Genomic DNA, 11,578 nt, shown 5'->3' with positions numbered 1-11,578 from the left:
ACTGAATAAAACATATATTCGTGCAGGTTTTTTTCTTTATGTCCACGCAGATCTCTGTGTAGAAGCCAGCTGCTTTAGCGTCTAACCTTTCAGACAACTTTCTTCTGATTGGCTCACAAAAACAGTCGGTGGGGCTTCTGTGTGCCTGACAGGTCTACAAGTTAAAAAAAGAAAAAAGGTTTGTGTGTTTAAGTTTGCAGTCTGAGCTTTGGGCTCATTATTTGAAACATTGGTTTGATAAAACATCCACAAACAGGACGGGAGATCCGGGACAGTGTGCAGCTGGTTTCTAATTTTCAGCCTCATTTAGAGACAAACACGTGAAGAGATAAACGCAGAGTTTAGTTCAATATAAATAAAAGGTTTCCTAAACTTGCATTTATTATTCAGTAAATGTTCCAGCTTTCATCAAGAAACATTTAAAGTATTCTAATGTGAAGGTGTTTTATGTTGAAGATCCAAAACACAACTTCCTGTTTATCCTTAATCAGCCGCTGCTGATGAAATAAAATCCCCTGGAGTCAAAATGGTTGATTTTCTGTTTTTTAAGGTTTTATTTAGTGTTTACAATATTTAGTAGAAAAATAAAAACTATTTTAACTAAAGATTCAATTATGCTTCGATTATTATACTTTTAAAAGTTCAATAACAAGCCCTTTATCTGCAACTCCGGCGCCATCTGGTGGTCAATCCGATTAATGGATTTGAATCATTGAGCTTAACAGAGAGATTCTTTAAGTTTATAAAAATCCCTCAAAGACATAAAAACATCCATTACAGGAAATGTAAAAATATGTTGGTTATAAATAGATGTGAAGACATTTTTCGGTTCCCTGAGCCTTTCAGGTCCTTTTAGAGGAGTCGGACCTCGCCGGGTTTTTCGGGTCTAGGCTGCTGCGCTAGGCGAACAGCCCGGCGGCGGGCTCGGGGATGTTGGTGGCGTGCATGTCTCGCGTCATGTTGGACTTCTCCTTGAGTTTGGCCTGAAGCAGCGTGTGCTCCACCACGCCGATCCGCACGTCCATCTGAATGATCTCCTGCTTCAGCTTCGTCAGGCTCTGCTTGATTTTCACCACCGGAGCTGCAAAAGCAGAAGAAGAAGAAGAAGAAGAAGAAGAAGGTCAGAGGTCAGCAGTGCGGCAGGGCCGGAGTCAAAACCGAGCACTGTGATCAGATTCACCTCACCTCCGTCAGACATGCTGCTGCCTTTCTCCTCCATCTCCTGCTTCACCTTCTCCAGCTCCTCGCTGATCTGAAACAAACAGAAGAATTTCAAATTAAAACACAAGAACAATACAGGCTGTCATCATTTCAAAATAAGACAAATATTTAATTAAACCCAATCCGAGTCAACACTGACGTTGTTACGCGATTAGCTCAGACTGGTTACTGATGGGTCTCTTCCTCCATGTTTGTGCTTTGACGCTTTTATTTGTTTAATTATAAAAGTGAATCAGATTTAAAGCTGGAGTCACCAAACCTGTAACAGCGACACCCAAACTAAAAACTCCTGTTTTTCTTGTATCTAGACGAGATTTATCGGCTCATTTCCATGTTTTATATTTTTAGGCTCTGCTACAATAGCTTTGCATGATTCACCGCTCAGCATAATCCTCTTTTATCTCACATATAAAGGTTCAAATAATCTCTAATAATAAGTAATAGTTATTATTATTAAATAAACTGAGGACAGTGAAATCTGATGTTTTATTATTATCAGCTTGCTTTTTTCACCCGCTGCTGTTAAAATGATTTTATCGATGAATTAAACGTGGTGCGTTCACTGACCTCGGCCAGCACTCTGGTTCTCTCCGTCACTCCTCCGCTGGCCTGCTGGTAGCGCTCTCTGGCCTGAAGGATGACAGGAGTTACTGAACTGACTGTTTGCACACATTCTGACATTGAGACCGTTTCAAACTGGAATTAACGTGAACTCAAACGTGTCGCGATGACGTGAACTCAAACGTGTCGCGATGACGTGAACGAATCAGGAACGTTCAGCTCCGGGTTTACCTTGCTGAGTTTGGCCTGGGCGCCGCGGTACTCCTGGATCAGATGCTCCAGCTGGTTGTTGATGTACTTCTCTCTGCTGCTCACCTTCTCCAGCGTCTTCCCGATGTCCTCCTGCAGCTTGTCCAGGTGACTCTGCAGAGACGACGAAGAATGACGTCATGTTTAGTTTCACTCCATGAACTTATTTTGTTTTCATCTTTCTCCAGAATTATTGAAACAGTTTAGGACGTTCGTCTCTGTGGTTAACGGGAGATTCGCTGAACATGGAAACATTTGTTTCTTCTTCTTGTTTGATTTAGTTTATTTAATTAAAGCTGGCCGATTGATAATATTCTTTATGTGTGACTGAAATAAAATAATACTTCTTGTTCGTCCCGTCCGATGACAGTGAGAGGCTGCAGGGAGGACATAACATGATGATGAAGCGGGTCAGTGAACGCACCTTGGCCTCCTTGAGTGAGGACTGGATCCCGTCTCTGTGCTGGTGCATCTGGTCCACGTGGACCCTCCAGTCCTGCAGGACCAACACAGACCAGAGAGTGGTCACCACTAACGCTGACAGCCAACCAGAGAGCATGCTGGGAAACTGCAGGTAACCTTCAAAGCCTTCAGTCATTCATACAGAAACAAAAGCTTGTTACGAGCTCCGACACCTCAGGCGAGCGCCAGGCGAGCGCCTACCTTGTTGTCGGTCCTGATGGTGACTTTGAGTTGCGGCAGGACTCGCTCCACCTCCAGGTTCCACTCTGTCGCGTCAACCGTTGACTCCAGGATCTCATCGGGTTTGGAGGACGTCTCAGCTTCCTGCCAGAAAACAGACGCCGCGGCGAGTTCAAAGCTTGCAGCGAACGTGAGAGCGTGAAAGTGGAAATTATGATGTAATCTTATTCTGAGGTGATCTCACAGTGTGAGCGCTTCGTAACTTCAGAGCCTCCAGGTCCATCACGTTCTCCTCCTCCTCGTCTCCTTCGTCCTGGTCACACACAAAACAATCATGAGATGTGAAGATGATTCATGGCTCGACCCAAAACACGGTCATGACAATATATTTGATTATGATTTCTGCTCTAAAGTGTGATGGACTTTATAAAACAAGGGAAATATTTTGTAATAAAATACATGAAATTATGTTTTTAAAATAAAAGTGTGAGGATGTTTTATTTTGAAATCTGTTCCCTGATTTCCTCTCAGTGTTTGGTGATCTCTGACAGAGGTGCAGGAAACCACCGCAGTAAAAACAGATTCATCCTGTAAGTGTGCCGAACGGAAAAGAAGAGGAAGTTAGACGAATGCGGAACACCTACGATCAGCTCCTCCTCCACTTTGCTGAGCGTGAGCTCGGCGTCGTCCTCCACCACAGACTCTTCTTCTGTGTTTTCTGATGGGTAGTTTGTCCTGAAACAGAGACAGAAAGAAGTAAAAATAACTTCTATAAACACAGAAGCAACAAAAGCAGCCTGACGAAAAGAAGAAAACAGACGGCATACTTCCTGAAGGTGAAGCCTCTCCTCCTGAGCGCCTCCTCAGCCAGTCGGTCCAGCACGAAGCAGACGTACTCGCCTGAGCCCGACTTCAGTTTGGAGGGCGGGAAGTCCACCTTAACACCCTGAAAAACAGAGGAGGAATTTAAAAAAGCGTCAAACTCTTCTTCTTTAACGGAAGCTCCCGCCTTCGCACAATCGGTCAGATTTATCAAAGCACAAACAAACTAACTCCAGACATACCAAAGCTCATTTCCAGCTTCTAAACTCTTTCTGTGTGACTCACAAAGGCCCGCAGTTCTGCCAGGATGTTGGACACGGTGGCGTTGGGTTCGTCGTACTCCTGCGGCTCGGTAAACGGCCTCCCCGCCACATTGATGAGCCACGCTGCGATGATGGTGAACATGTAGAACTGCTCGCCGGGGTTAGACGCCAGGTATGGACTGGAGACGAAGTAATGCCTGCACGGAGAAAGCAGAGGGGAAGTGTTCACTGTGCAAACTCAAAAACATCAAATCAGCACAAACACTGGAAACAAGCCTGGATTTCATTTTATTCTTATGCAATACTTTGTCTGGGTTGATCATTTAACAGAAAATAACAGAATAAAGATCAAGAACTGAAACGCTGCATTGTCCCAACAAATGAATCAATAGCAGAAGAGCACTCTTATCCTCATCCTTGCTTCAGTGGCTCAGAGCTTTGACAGTCCAGTACAATGCCAAGGCCACACAAACCCGCAACATCCTACTTGAACTCCATCACTCTCCTCCAACCAGAGGGATGAATGAACAACACAATCACTTATCTTTAAGACGTGTCTGTGTTTTTATCTCATTATATTTTTGTAAACGTTTGAGAAGGAAAACTACTAGTTACACACTTCGATTGTTTTTTTCTGCTTCTAAATCCTAAAAAGGACACCGTACTTACATCCGAACTATGCGCTTCTCACCTGGACAGGTTCTTCATGTTGTGTTTGCCCAGAACCTCCTCCTCATAGTTGAGTGCATTCAGCTTCTCCAGCAGGCTCTCCATCACTGCGACCCCCCGGTAAGCCGCTCCGGGCCCTCGGTCCTCCTCGTCGCCGCGTCTGCCGTCCTCAGCCATCCTGCAAGTTTCACGTTTGCGTGGAAAATGTAAAAACCTAGCACCTTTAGCAGATTAGCACTGCTAACCTGCTAGCGGTGTTTGTTTAGCTTCTGTTGTCAGGCAACCGAAAGCTAACCAGCTAAGCAGCTAGCTGACGTTAGCAGATAGCGACTTCGTCATAACATTTTAAACACTGGTTTAAACTCAGTCATTGGTCACATTTCTTTTATAAGCTGTATCAATATCCACAGTTTGGAGAAAAGGTGTATAAAATGAGTCTGAATCCTCTCAGTGCCGCGTTAGCTGCTGCCGTTAGATTAGCTCTCTTCTTTGTGTCGGCTAGAAAACATCGCAACAGCGACCCCCGCAGGCTGGAGTGTGTGCTTAAAAACGGTATTTCCAATATCCAAAGATTAAAAGCTCCCCCTAAACTGAATACACACACACACACACACAATCTGGTGCCAAACACATTTTGCGTTTCCAAAACCACCACTATAAATTCTCTATAGGCTCCTCTTGTTCATGTATATCTTTCATCTGTTTCTTTGTTAATTTCTGTTTGTGTTATTTCAGTTATTATATTGTATGCGGTGTACAGTATGACAGTGTCTAAGGCAGGGTGGGGGAAGGATAGGATATGTAATAAAAGGCTAGAAATGCACAATATATCGCCAACTGCTGCACCTGGAACACAAAAAGGAGAAAATACGCAGCTACATAAATTATCAATCTTCTCGTGGTGTGTGAGAGACAGAGAGTGAGTGAGAGTGTGTCACAAATGTGCTTGATAATGAGGGTGGGAAACTGCAATAACATCCCAGGAGCCAGAGGCAGACAGAGATCGATCCGAGCCCCCAAGCGTACCAAAGGCCACACATCTCAGCGACATCCGCCCATCCCAGCAGGAGGCGGAGGGAGGAAGGCCCCTAATGGGGTGACAAAGGGTGAGAGAGCCCCCACTACAGCCTGGCCATGAGTCGAGAACAGGGTCCCAGGGCTCCACCCAGGTACTGGGCACCTGTGCAGTTCTTGGGCATATCATTAAGTTACCTCGTTAAATTAATAATCTGCATTATTCATGACATGGATGTGAAATTTCACAGCCTAGAAATGACCATGCAGCCTCACACAGAACAAAAACAAGATTTTATTGAACCATCTCACATGTGAACCTGTACAAATTCGTACTTTTTCCCATCAAGCCTCGTTTCACGGGATGTTTCAGGCCTTTGTCTTCTTACCTGTGTGACATTGCATGTGAAGTTTTAATGTTATTTCCTTTTTGTACCTTTTCGCACAGGTGTTACACACGAGCTTCTGATCAGCTGTGTTTTCACGTGCGTTTTTAAAGCTCTCAAGCCTTTAGATTTTCTCCCACAGCTGTTGCGAGTGCACGGTCTCTCCCCTGTGTGACTGGCGTTGTGCCTTTTAAATGAGGACACGGTTTTCAGTGTTTTTCCACAGGTGTTGCAGAGATACAGCTTCTCACCTGTGAAGGTTTTGGTTTTCAGAGCCAAATTAGAATCTGTGCTGAGATCAATGACTTTAACAGGGGCCGTGTTAGGCTGCTCATGGGCAGGAGGACCCAAACATGTCTGAACCGTACCAGCGTCAGTCTCCTCGTTCTGTACGAGCTGCTCTCCCTGGTGACTGACAGCGACTGCTGCCTGCTCCTCTGTGATCTGTGGAGGCTCCGGGTCCTTCTGGTCTGGGCTGAAGTTCCATTCCTGGTTAAAGATGTGCTGGTCTGTGAGAACCTCCTTGTCATCACAGACATGCTGCTGTGGCAAATCTGCAGGAACAAACCACAGGTTACTAATGAGATGACGGAAAACTTCTCACGAGCAGGTATACTGTTACAGGTATGACACGATGACGGCCACTAAGTAAATATGTCAGGTAACTTGTTAGGTAGCTGCTGGGCTGTTAACGTGTTTCTTACCTGCCACTTCATTAGTTACACCCTGCTAACCCCCTTTTGCCTTCAGAACTCCTTTAAGTCTTTATTAGATTTTGGTCCATTTTTACATCACATCAGCACACTGAGCTGATAAAGGGACAGACTGGGTCAGCGTCAGTCCTCAGGTAGGCTGTGGTGTTTAACCGATGCTCAGCTGCTACTGAGAAGCCCAAAGTGTGCCAAGAAAATATCCCCCACACCTTCACACCACCAACAGCCTGACCCACCGATAAAAGGCAGGATGGATCCATGCTTTCATGTTGCTTACGCCAAACTCTGACTCAGAATAAGACATGGTGTTTAACTCTCAACATTATGACTAAAAATAACAGTTTTTTTTTTTTTAGATTTAGTAGAAACAAACAAGTATTTGTGTGGATGCAGAAGTACAAATTACTAGCTCGTTGTTGGCTTTCCTGATGGTAAAGAGGTCGGTTGGTGTTCTAATAATCAGATACATTTTATTTCAAACTTAACCCCTTCAAACTTTTTTTTTTCTGCTCTTGCTCTTGACGAAGGCGGTCGCACTTTTCTCCTCTCCTCCTCTCCCTTAGCTTCCCTGCTTAGCCTCTTATGTCCTTGTCTACTCTCGTGTTTTTTTTGTATTACTTTTCCCTGGAACATTGTCTCACAGTCTGTTCTCTAAAACGGATACCCCTTCGGCGCCAGCTGCGGTCGTAAGGCTGGAGCTGACAAAAACACCCTGATAACGACTGTGTTTAGTCTGTTCCTTCCCATTCCATGCATCCACCCTCCCTTTCCAAACGCCTTCGATGCTTGTTCCCTCCTGGGAACACGGCGGGTCTGAGCCCGCGCTGGAATGGTAGCGCTGGGCAGGATGGCTGCTGTGTTTGCTTCGGATTACTCCTCACCCCCCACCCGACCCTGTGGCTTGTCACGTGTTCCATAATGTTGTGTTGTGGACATTTATGTGCTTCTTTTTGTGCAGAGGAGTTTTTTTGTTTCCTGTTCTCATGCTGTCCTCCCAGGAGCCCAGCATGAGTAGAGGTCTCTTTTTTTCCTCTTATACTTTCCCATTGTAGTGTATATTTCAGTGTTTTTTCTGTAACGCTACCGATCTCCGACCTGTGTCCCCATGTGATGTCTGTGTTGTGTGTGTAAGGTGGGGGGGGGGGGGGGGGTCCTATTTCACTGCAGGGCAACCTGCACGTGGCAAATAAAGCCTTGATTGACAGATTGATTGAAAAAGTCTGATGCTATTAGCACTCAGAGTTAGCTGTGTTAGCCCCGTTAGCCTATCTGATTTACATCTATGTGTATGTTTTTGTTGTGGTGTTAAAAAGACGCACCTATCCTGTAGATCTTCACCACGGGGTTCCAGGTGCTCTTATTAATAACTTCGAATGTTTCTTTGGATGTGGAATTAACAAACATGAAAATATCAGAACTGTTAGAGAGGGGCCGGTCACTTTTTGGTTGTGGTTCACTTTCTTCACAAGTTGGTGTCATCATAATGGCATCATTCTCCTGCTTCAGAGCAAAATGCCCTCCTTCCTGATTGATGCAGACTTCCTTTTCTTCCACTTTAATCTGTGGAGCCTTCAGGTCCTCCTGGCCCCGACTGGAATTCCTCTCCTGGTCACAAACCTGCTGGTCTGTGAAAATCTCCGTCTGAACGCCGACGTGCTCCTGTGCAAGATCTGCTGGGACAAAGAACAGAAACACAGGTTACTAATGTAAGGGCAGAAAAACATCTACTGTACATTACATAAGAGATGGTGCCTAAAAATGCCCTCTTGGTCTTAAAAGGCTTAAAGTGTGCCAAGAAATTATCTCTTATATCATCACAACACCACCTGGTGTGCTTTTCTGCTGCTGTAGTTCATCTCAATTAAGGTCAAGCTTTTGTGTATTTAGAGATGCAGATCTGGAGTCCTGAAACAGTCAGACCATCCAGGTCTCTTCCTCATGCTAATAGTATCTCTGTTTGAACTTCAGCAGGTCATTTCTTCCATGCCTAAGTGCACTGTCTAGATATTTGTGTTACCAAGCAGTCAACAAAGCCAGCACACACATTATTTTTCCAGAATAGATGTAAAAAATGTTCTTCGGTTTATGATGACCATGTTTGGATCATGACTTGGACATTTAGACATATGGCCCACCCCAACGGATCCACAGTATTAACCGCAGATACACTAATTACCAATATTTAGTTATGAAACAGTAAGTAACGGTTATTAATAAAGTGTTTTCACAGACAAGGAGTCACTAATGCTGCACAACACAATCATTAAAAACAACGAGAAATACAGTTAACAGGAATGCAAAACCAAGAAAACAGATCACCACTATATCAATGAGAAGCACAACAGAAAACCTTGCGAAGCAAAAGGACTTTTAACTGAGTCCATACAGTGGGAGATTGTTCCAGAGCAGTGGCCCCTGAGGCTGGAGAAAGGCTCCGACTCAAAGGAGGAACAAAGACTGTGAGCAGCATCGTGTTTCATAAGAAAGTGAGATAAACAGTCAGAAGCTTGTTCATTTAGAGCTCTAAATGTAAATACAAGAATTTCTGGAGATTTCTGGAGAATCTGCAGTAGGATTGTTGCTGGTGCTGGACATGGTCTGTAGCTTGCTGCTGAAAGATTGGAGATAAGCAGGTTGGGTACAAAAGTTGAAAGAAGATGGGCCCTAAAAAGTGGTTGGCTATCACAGTACTATACCTAATAAAGTGGCAATGGATGTTCCTAGTAAAGTTGCCAGGAGCATCCCCAAAATAGTGACCCTGTGCACTGGTGTACTTAATAAAGTGACCGAGGAAGCAGGTGTACCTATAAAAGTGGCACACATGACGTACTTCATCAGCTGCCCAGTGATTTGAGGAGAAACAGGATAAATATTTCAGCCAATCACCGAAAGACAGGGAGCAGATCCAAATCAGCCAATCAGATAATGACATGCACCTGTGTCAGAGGAGCACTGTTGTGTTGCCATGGTGATGGCATAGGCCAACTGCCTGTGAAATGGGTTTGGTGCTGCTATTTCAAAACGACTCATAAAATCCAAACAATAAATCATGTCAGGCTGATTTAAAAAGTGTGAGAATCCCAAGAAGCTGTTCTACACTGATGTAAACTTTAGTAGGGCTGGTGTTAAAAGTGTGGCCGGGGGAGCGAGAGAAAAACAGGTTGTTCTGCGTTTTCTCTAAAAACCTTCATGAAATTATTAGCCGTTAACTGGGCATTGGGAAAGCACTCCTCTTGTTTAAACGCCTCCAGTCTGGCATATATCTGTTGGCTTTGATGGAGACGTTGTTGGAAAGAAAACACATTTTCCTACGATTTGATTGAAAAATGGTGGCTGTAGAGTGAAAATTGTGCGTGCGCGGGCAGGTGGAAGCTGATGTTTTTCATTAAACTTGTGTGTCTGGTTACTCTGGCCTTCCCGTTCACTTTAACGGATTTTTCAACAAACGGCGGGAAAATTTTGAAAGAACAACAATCAATAACGAGCCTTTTTTTTTCGTACAGTAACGTGTTCTGGTGACGCTGCTGTACATATGCGTGCCTGACACGAGCTTCTAGTTTGTTCTTCGCGCTCTCAGGTCGTCCGTTAGCCTCTCTGCCCGCCCGCTGCTGCCCGTTAGCTCTCCACCTCTCTCTCTCTCTCTCTGGGTTCAAACACACTCCAGTCGCGCAGTCTGACTCACCTGTCCGCTGGAGCTTTAACACCGGCTTCCAGGTGACGTCCTGCAGTTCGCGCTGACGCTCCATCTTCTCCTCGTACTGGACGATGGTTTTTTCAAACTCTGAGAAGATATCTTCAGCAGCAGCCGTCAGTCTGTCCCTGATAAACTCTCTCAGATGTTGAATTGAAGCCATTGCTGCTTCAACAGGTGAAATTTCCACCTACAGTAAGACACTGCGCTGGCTCTACCAGTAAAACAACTCAATAGAGGTTCTTCTTCTTCTGGACTTGGATTTTTATTTATTTTAATTTTTTTAGGGGGTGGGGGATTGCTCCCTGCTGTCAGAAAAACTGACATAAACGTTCGTTATCGCCCCCTACCGGCCGGTTTTAGTTCCAGGCGAAAACAAACTTTCATTAACAGGTCATAGTGTTTCTCCAGTCAGAGATCATTTCTTGCTAGGATGTTAAGAGGCTTTGGAGGTTTGGAGAGAGTTTAAGTCATCTTGATTAAAAAGATCCTTGTTTTTAACATCTCAGCCTTACTGTGGCAAACTGAACAGCTGTAAAACAATCACAGGTGGACAGCAAGTCTCATTAGATGAGCTGTATCATTGTGGCGTCTTAAGGAAGTTCGCCCTATTGTTGCTGAGAACACCCTCTTTATTCTGATTGTGACTGGGACCAGGTTCCTGGTTCTAATATGTTCTCTCTGGGTTCTCTGGCTTCCTCCCACACTTGTAAGCTGTGCATGGGTTAACTGGTGAGTGTAAGTTAGCCATGCATGAATGTCTGTCTGTCTCTGTCACCTGTCCAGGATGAACCTCACCTCTCGCTCAGTGAGGGCTGGGAGCGCAGGAAAATCAATGCATAGTTTAAAAAAAAATAAAAATGTTTCTGTTATTTTACAGTTTATCTATGATGTAATAAAAGCTGCATTTTCCGTTCTTTATTATTATATAGTGAATATGAATGTTAAAATATTTTATTATTACTTTATTATTCGTTTATAAAATCTGTTGAATAATAAAAATTTCTTTCCTACGTTATAAATATTAAACTCTAAAAACCTTGTGACCTTCTGCAGTGGAGCACCTTATGTGTGTGTTTGTGTGTGAATAATTCATACCGCCTCGCTCCCTGTGGGGCAGCAGGCAGAGCGTGGAGAGAGAGGGGGTGTTTGTTTCATCTGCATGCTGCTCCCTGTCTGTCAGCAGCACACAGGTGGAGCTCCCCGGTGACCGGGTTTGATGGACAGGCGTGCTGACTGCCTGCTGCATCGCTGATGATGCTCAGCGAGCCGCAGCTTCACGCCATCGACCTGAGGAATAAAACCCTGCAACACAGAGGGGCCGGTGTTTATTCTGATGGGATACAA

The 11,578-nt window shown here is 44.5% G+C and overlaps 2 protein-coding genes across 6 annotated transcripts; both read right to left on the bottom strand.

Moving 5' to 3' along the window:
* Positions 1-530: 530 nt before the first annotated feature.
* Positions 531-5,604, bottom strand: ift57 (intraflagellar transport 57 homolog (Chlamydomonas)). Its single transcript, XM_085140870.1, has 11 exons — positions 4,450-5,604; positions 3,781-3,955; positions 3,501-3,619; positions 3,318-3,408; positions 2,918-2,986; positions 2,695-2,817; positions 2,456-2,527; positions 2,014-2,145; positions 1,789-1,851; positions 1,186-1,252; positions 531-1,081 (listed from the first exon to the last, which is right to left on the bottom strand). Exons 1-11 carry the CDS (start codon positions 4,602-4,604, stop codon positions 900-902), a joined length of 1,248 nt encoding a protein of 415 aa, XP_084996996.1. The 5' UTR covers positions 4,605-5,604; the 3' UTR covers positions 531-899.
* A 120-nt stretch (positions 5,605-5,724) lies between these two features.
* On the bottom strand, positions 5,725-11,122 carry LOC146496983 (uncharacterized). Of its 5 annotated transcripts, XM_085140926.1 has the most exons (4): positions 10,223-11,122; positions 7,860-8,213; positions 6,196-6,381; positions 5,725-5,830 (listed from the first exon to the last, which is right to left on the bottom strand). In XM_085140926.1, the coding sequence occupies exons 1-4, from the start codon at positions 10,392-10,394 to the stop codon at positions 5,811-5,813; spliced, it is 732 nt and encodes a 243-aa protein (XP_084997052.1). In that variant the 5' UTR covers positions 10,395-11,122; the 3' UTR covers positions 5,725-5,810. The 5 variants fall into 5 exon arrangements, with proteins under 5 accessions (XP_084997052.1, XP_084997048.1, XP_084997049.1 ...); XM_085140922.1 differs by having other exon boundaries at positions 5,725-6,381; positions 10,223-11,117; XM_085140923.1 differs by having other exon boundaries at positions 5,725-6,381; positions 7,860-8,210; positions 10,223-11,113.
* Between the last annotated feature and the right edge of the window lie 456 nt (positions 11,123-11,578).

Source organism: Neolamprologus multifasciatus, chromosome 18, assembly GCF_963576455.1.
Source record: "Neolamprologus multifasciatus chromosome 18, fNeoMul1.2, whole genome shotgun sequence".
Taxonomy (NCBI): Eukaryota; Metazoa; Chordata; class Actinopteri; order Cichliformes; family Cichlidae; genus Neolamprologus; species Neolamprologus multifasciatus.
The sequence above is the reverse complement of the archived record's forward strand: the minus strand, read 5'-3'. Positions and strand labels throughout refer to the sequence as shown.

What these genes read in the sequence shown, in the direction of transcription:
- LOC146496983 (XM_085140922.1), bottom strand. Translation starts at nt 10,394, where the DNA reads ATGGCTTCAATTCAACATCTGAGAGAGTTTATCAGGGACAGACTGACG. An exon ending in GTTAAAGCTCCAGCGGACAG is followed by an intron (nt 8,214 to 10,222) that starts GTGAGTCAGACT and finishes TCTTTGTCCCAG; the next exon opens with CAGATCTTGCACAGGAGCAC. An exon ending in GGTGAAGATCTACAGGATAG is followed by an intron (nt 6,382 to 7,859) that starts GTGCGTCTTTTT and finishes TTGTTCCTGCAG; the next exon opens with ATTTGCCACAGCAGCATGTC.
- ift57 (XM_085140870.1), bottom strand. Translation starts at nt 4,604, where the DNA reads ATGGCTGAGGACGGCAGACGCGGCGACGAGGAGGACCGAGGGCCCGGA. An exon ending in CCATCAGGACCGACAACAAG is followed by an intron (nt 2,528 to 2,694) that starts GTAGGCGCTCGC and finishes TTGGTCCTGCAG; the next exon opens with GACTGGAGGGTCCACGTGGA. An exon ending in CCCAGGCCAAACTCAGCAAG is followed by an intron (nt 1,852 to 2,013) that starts GTAAACCCGGAG and finishes GTCATCCTTCAG; the next exon opens with GCCAGAGAGCGCTACCAGCA.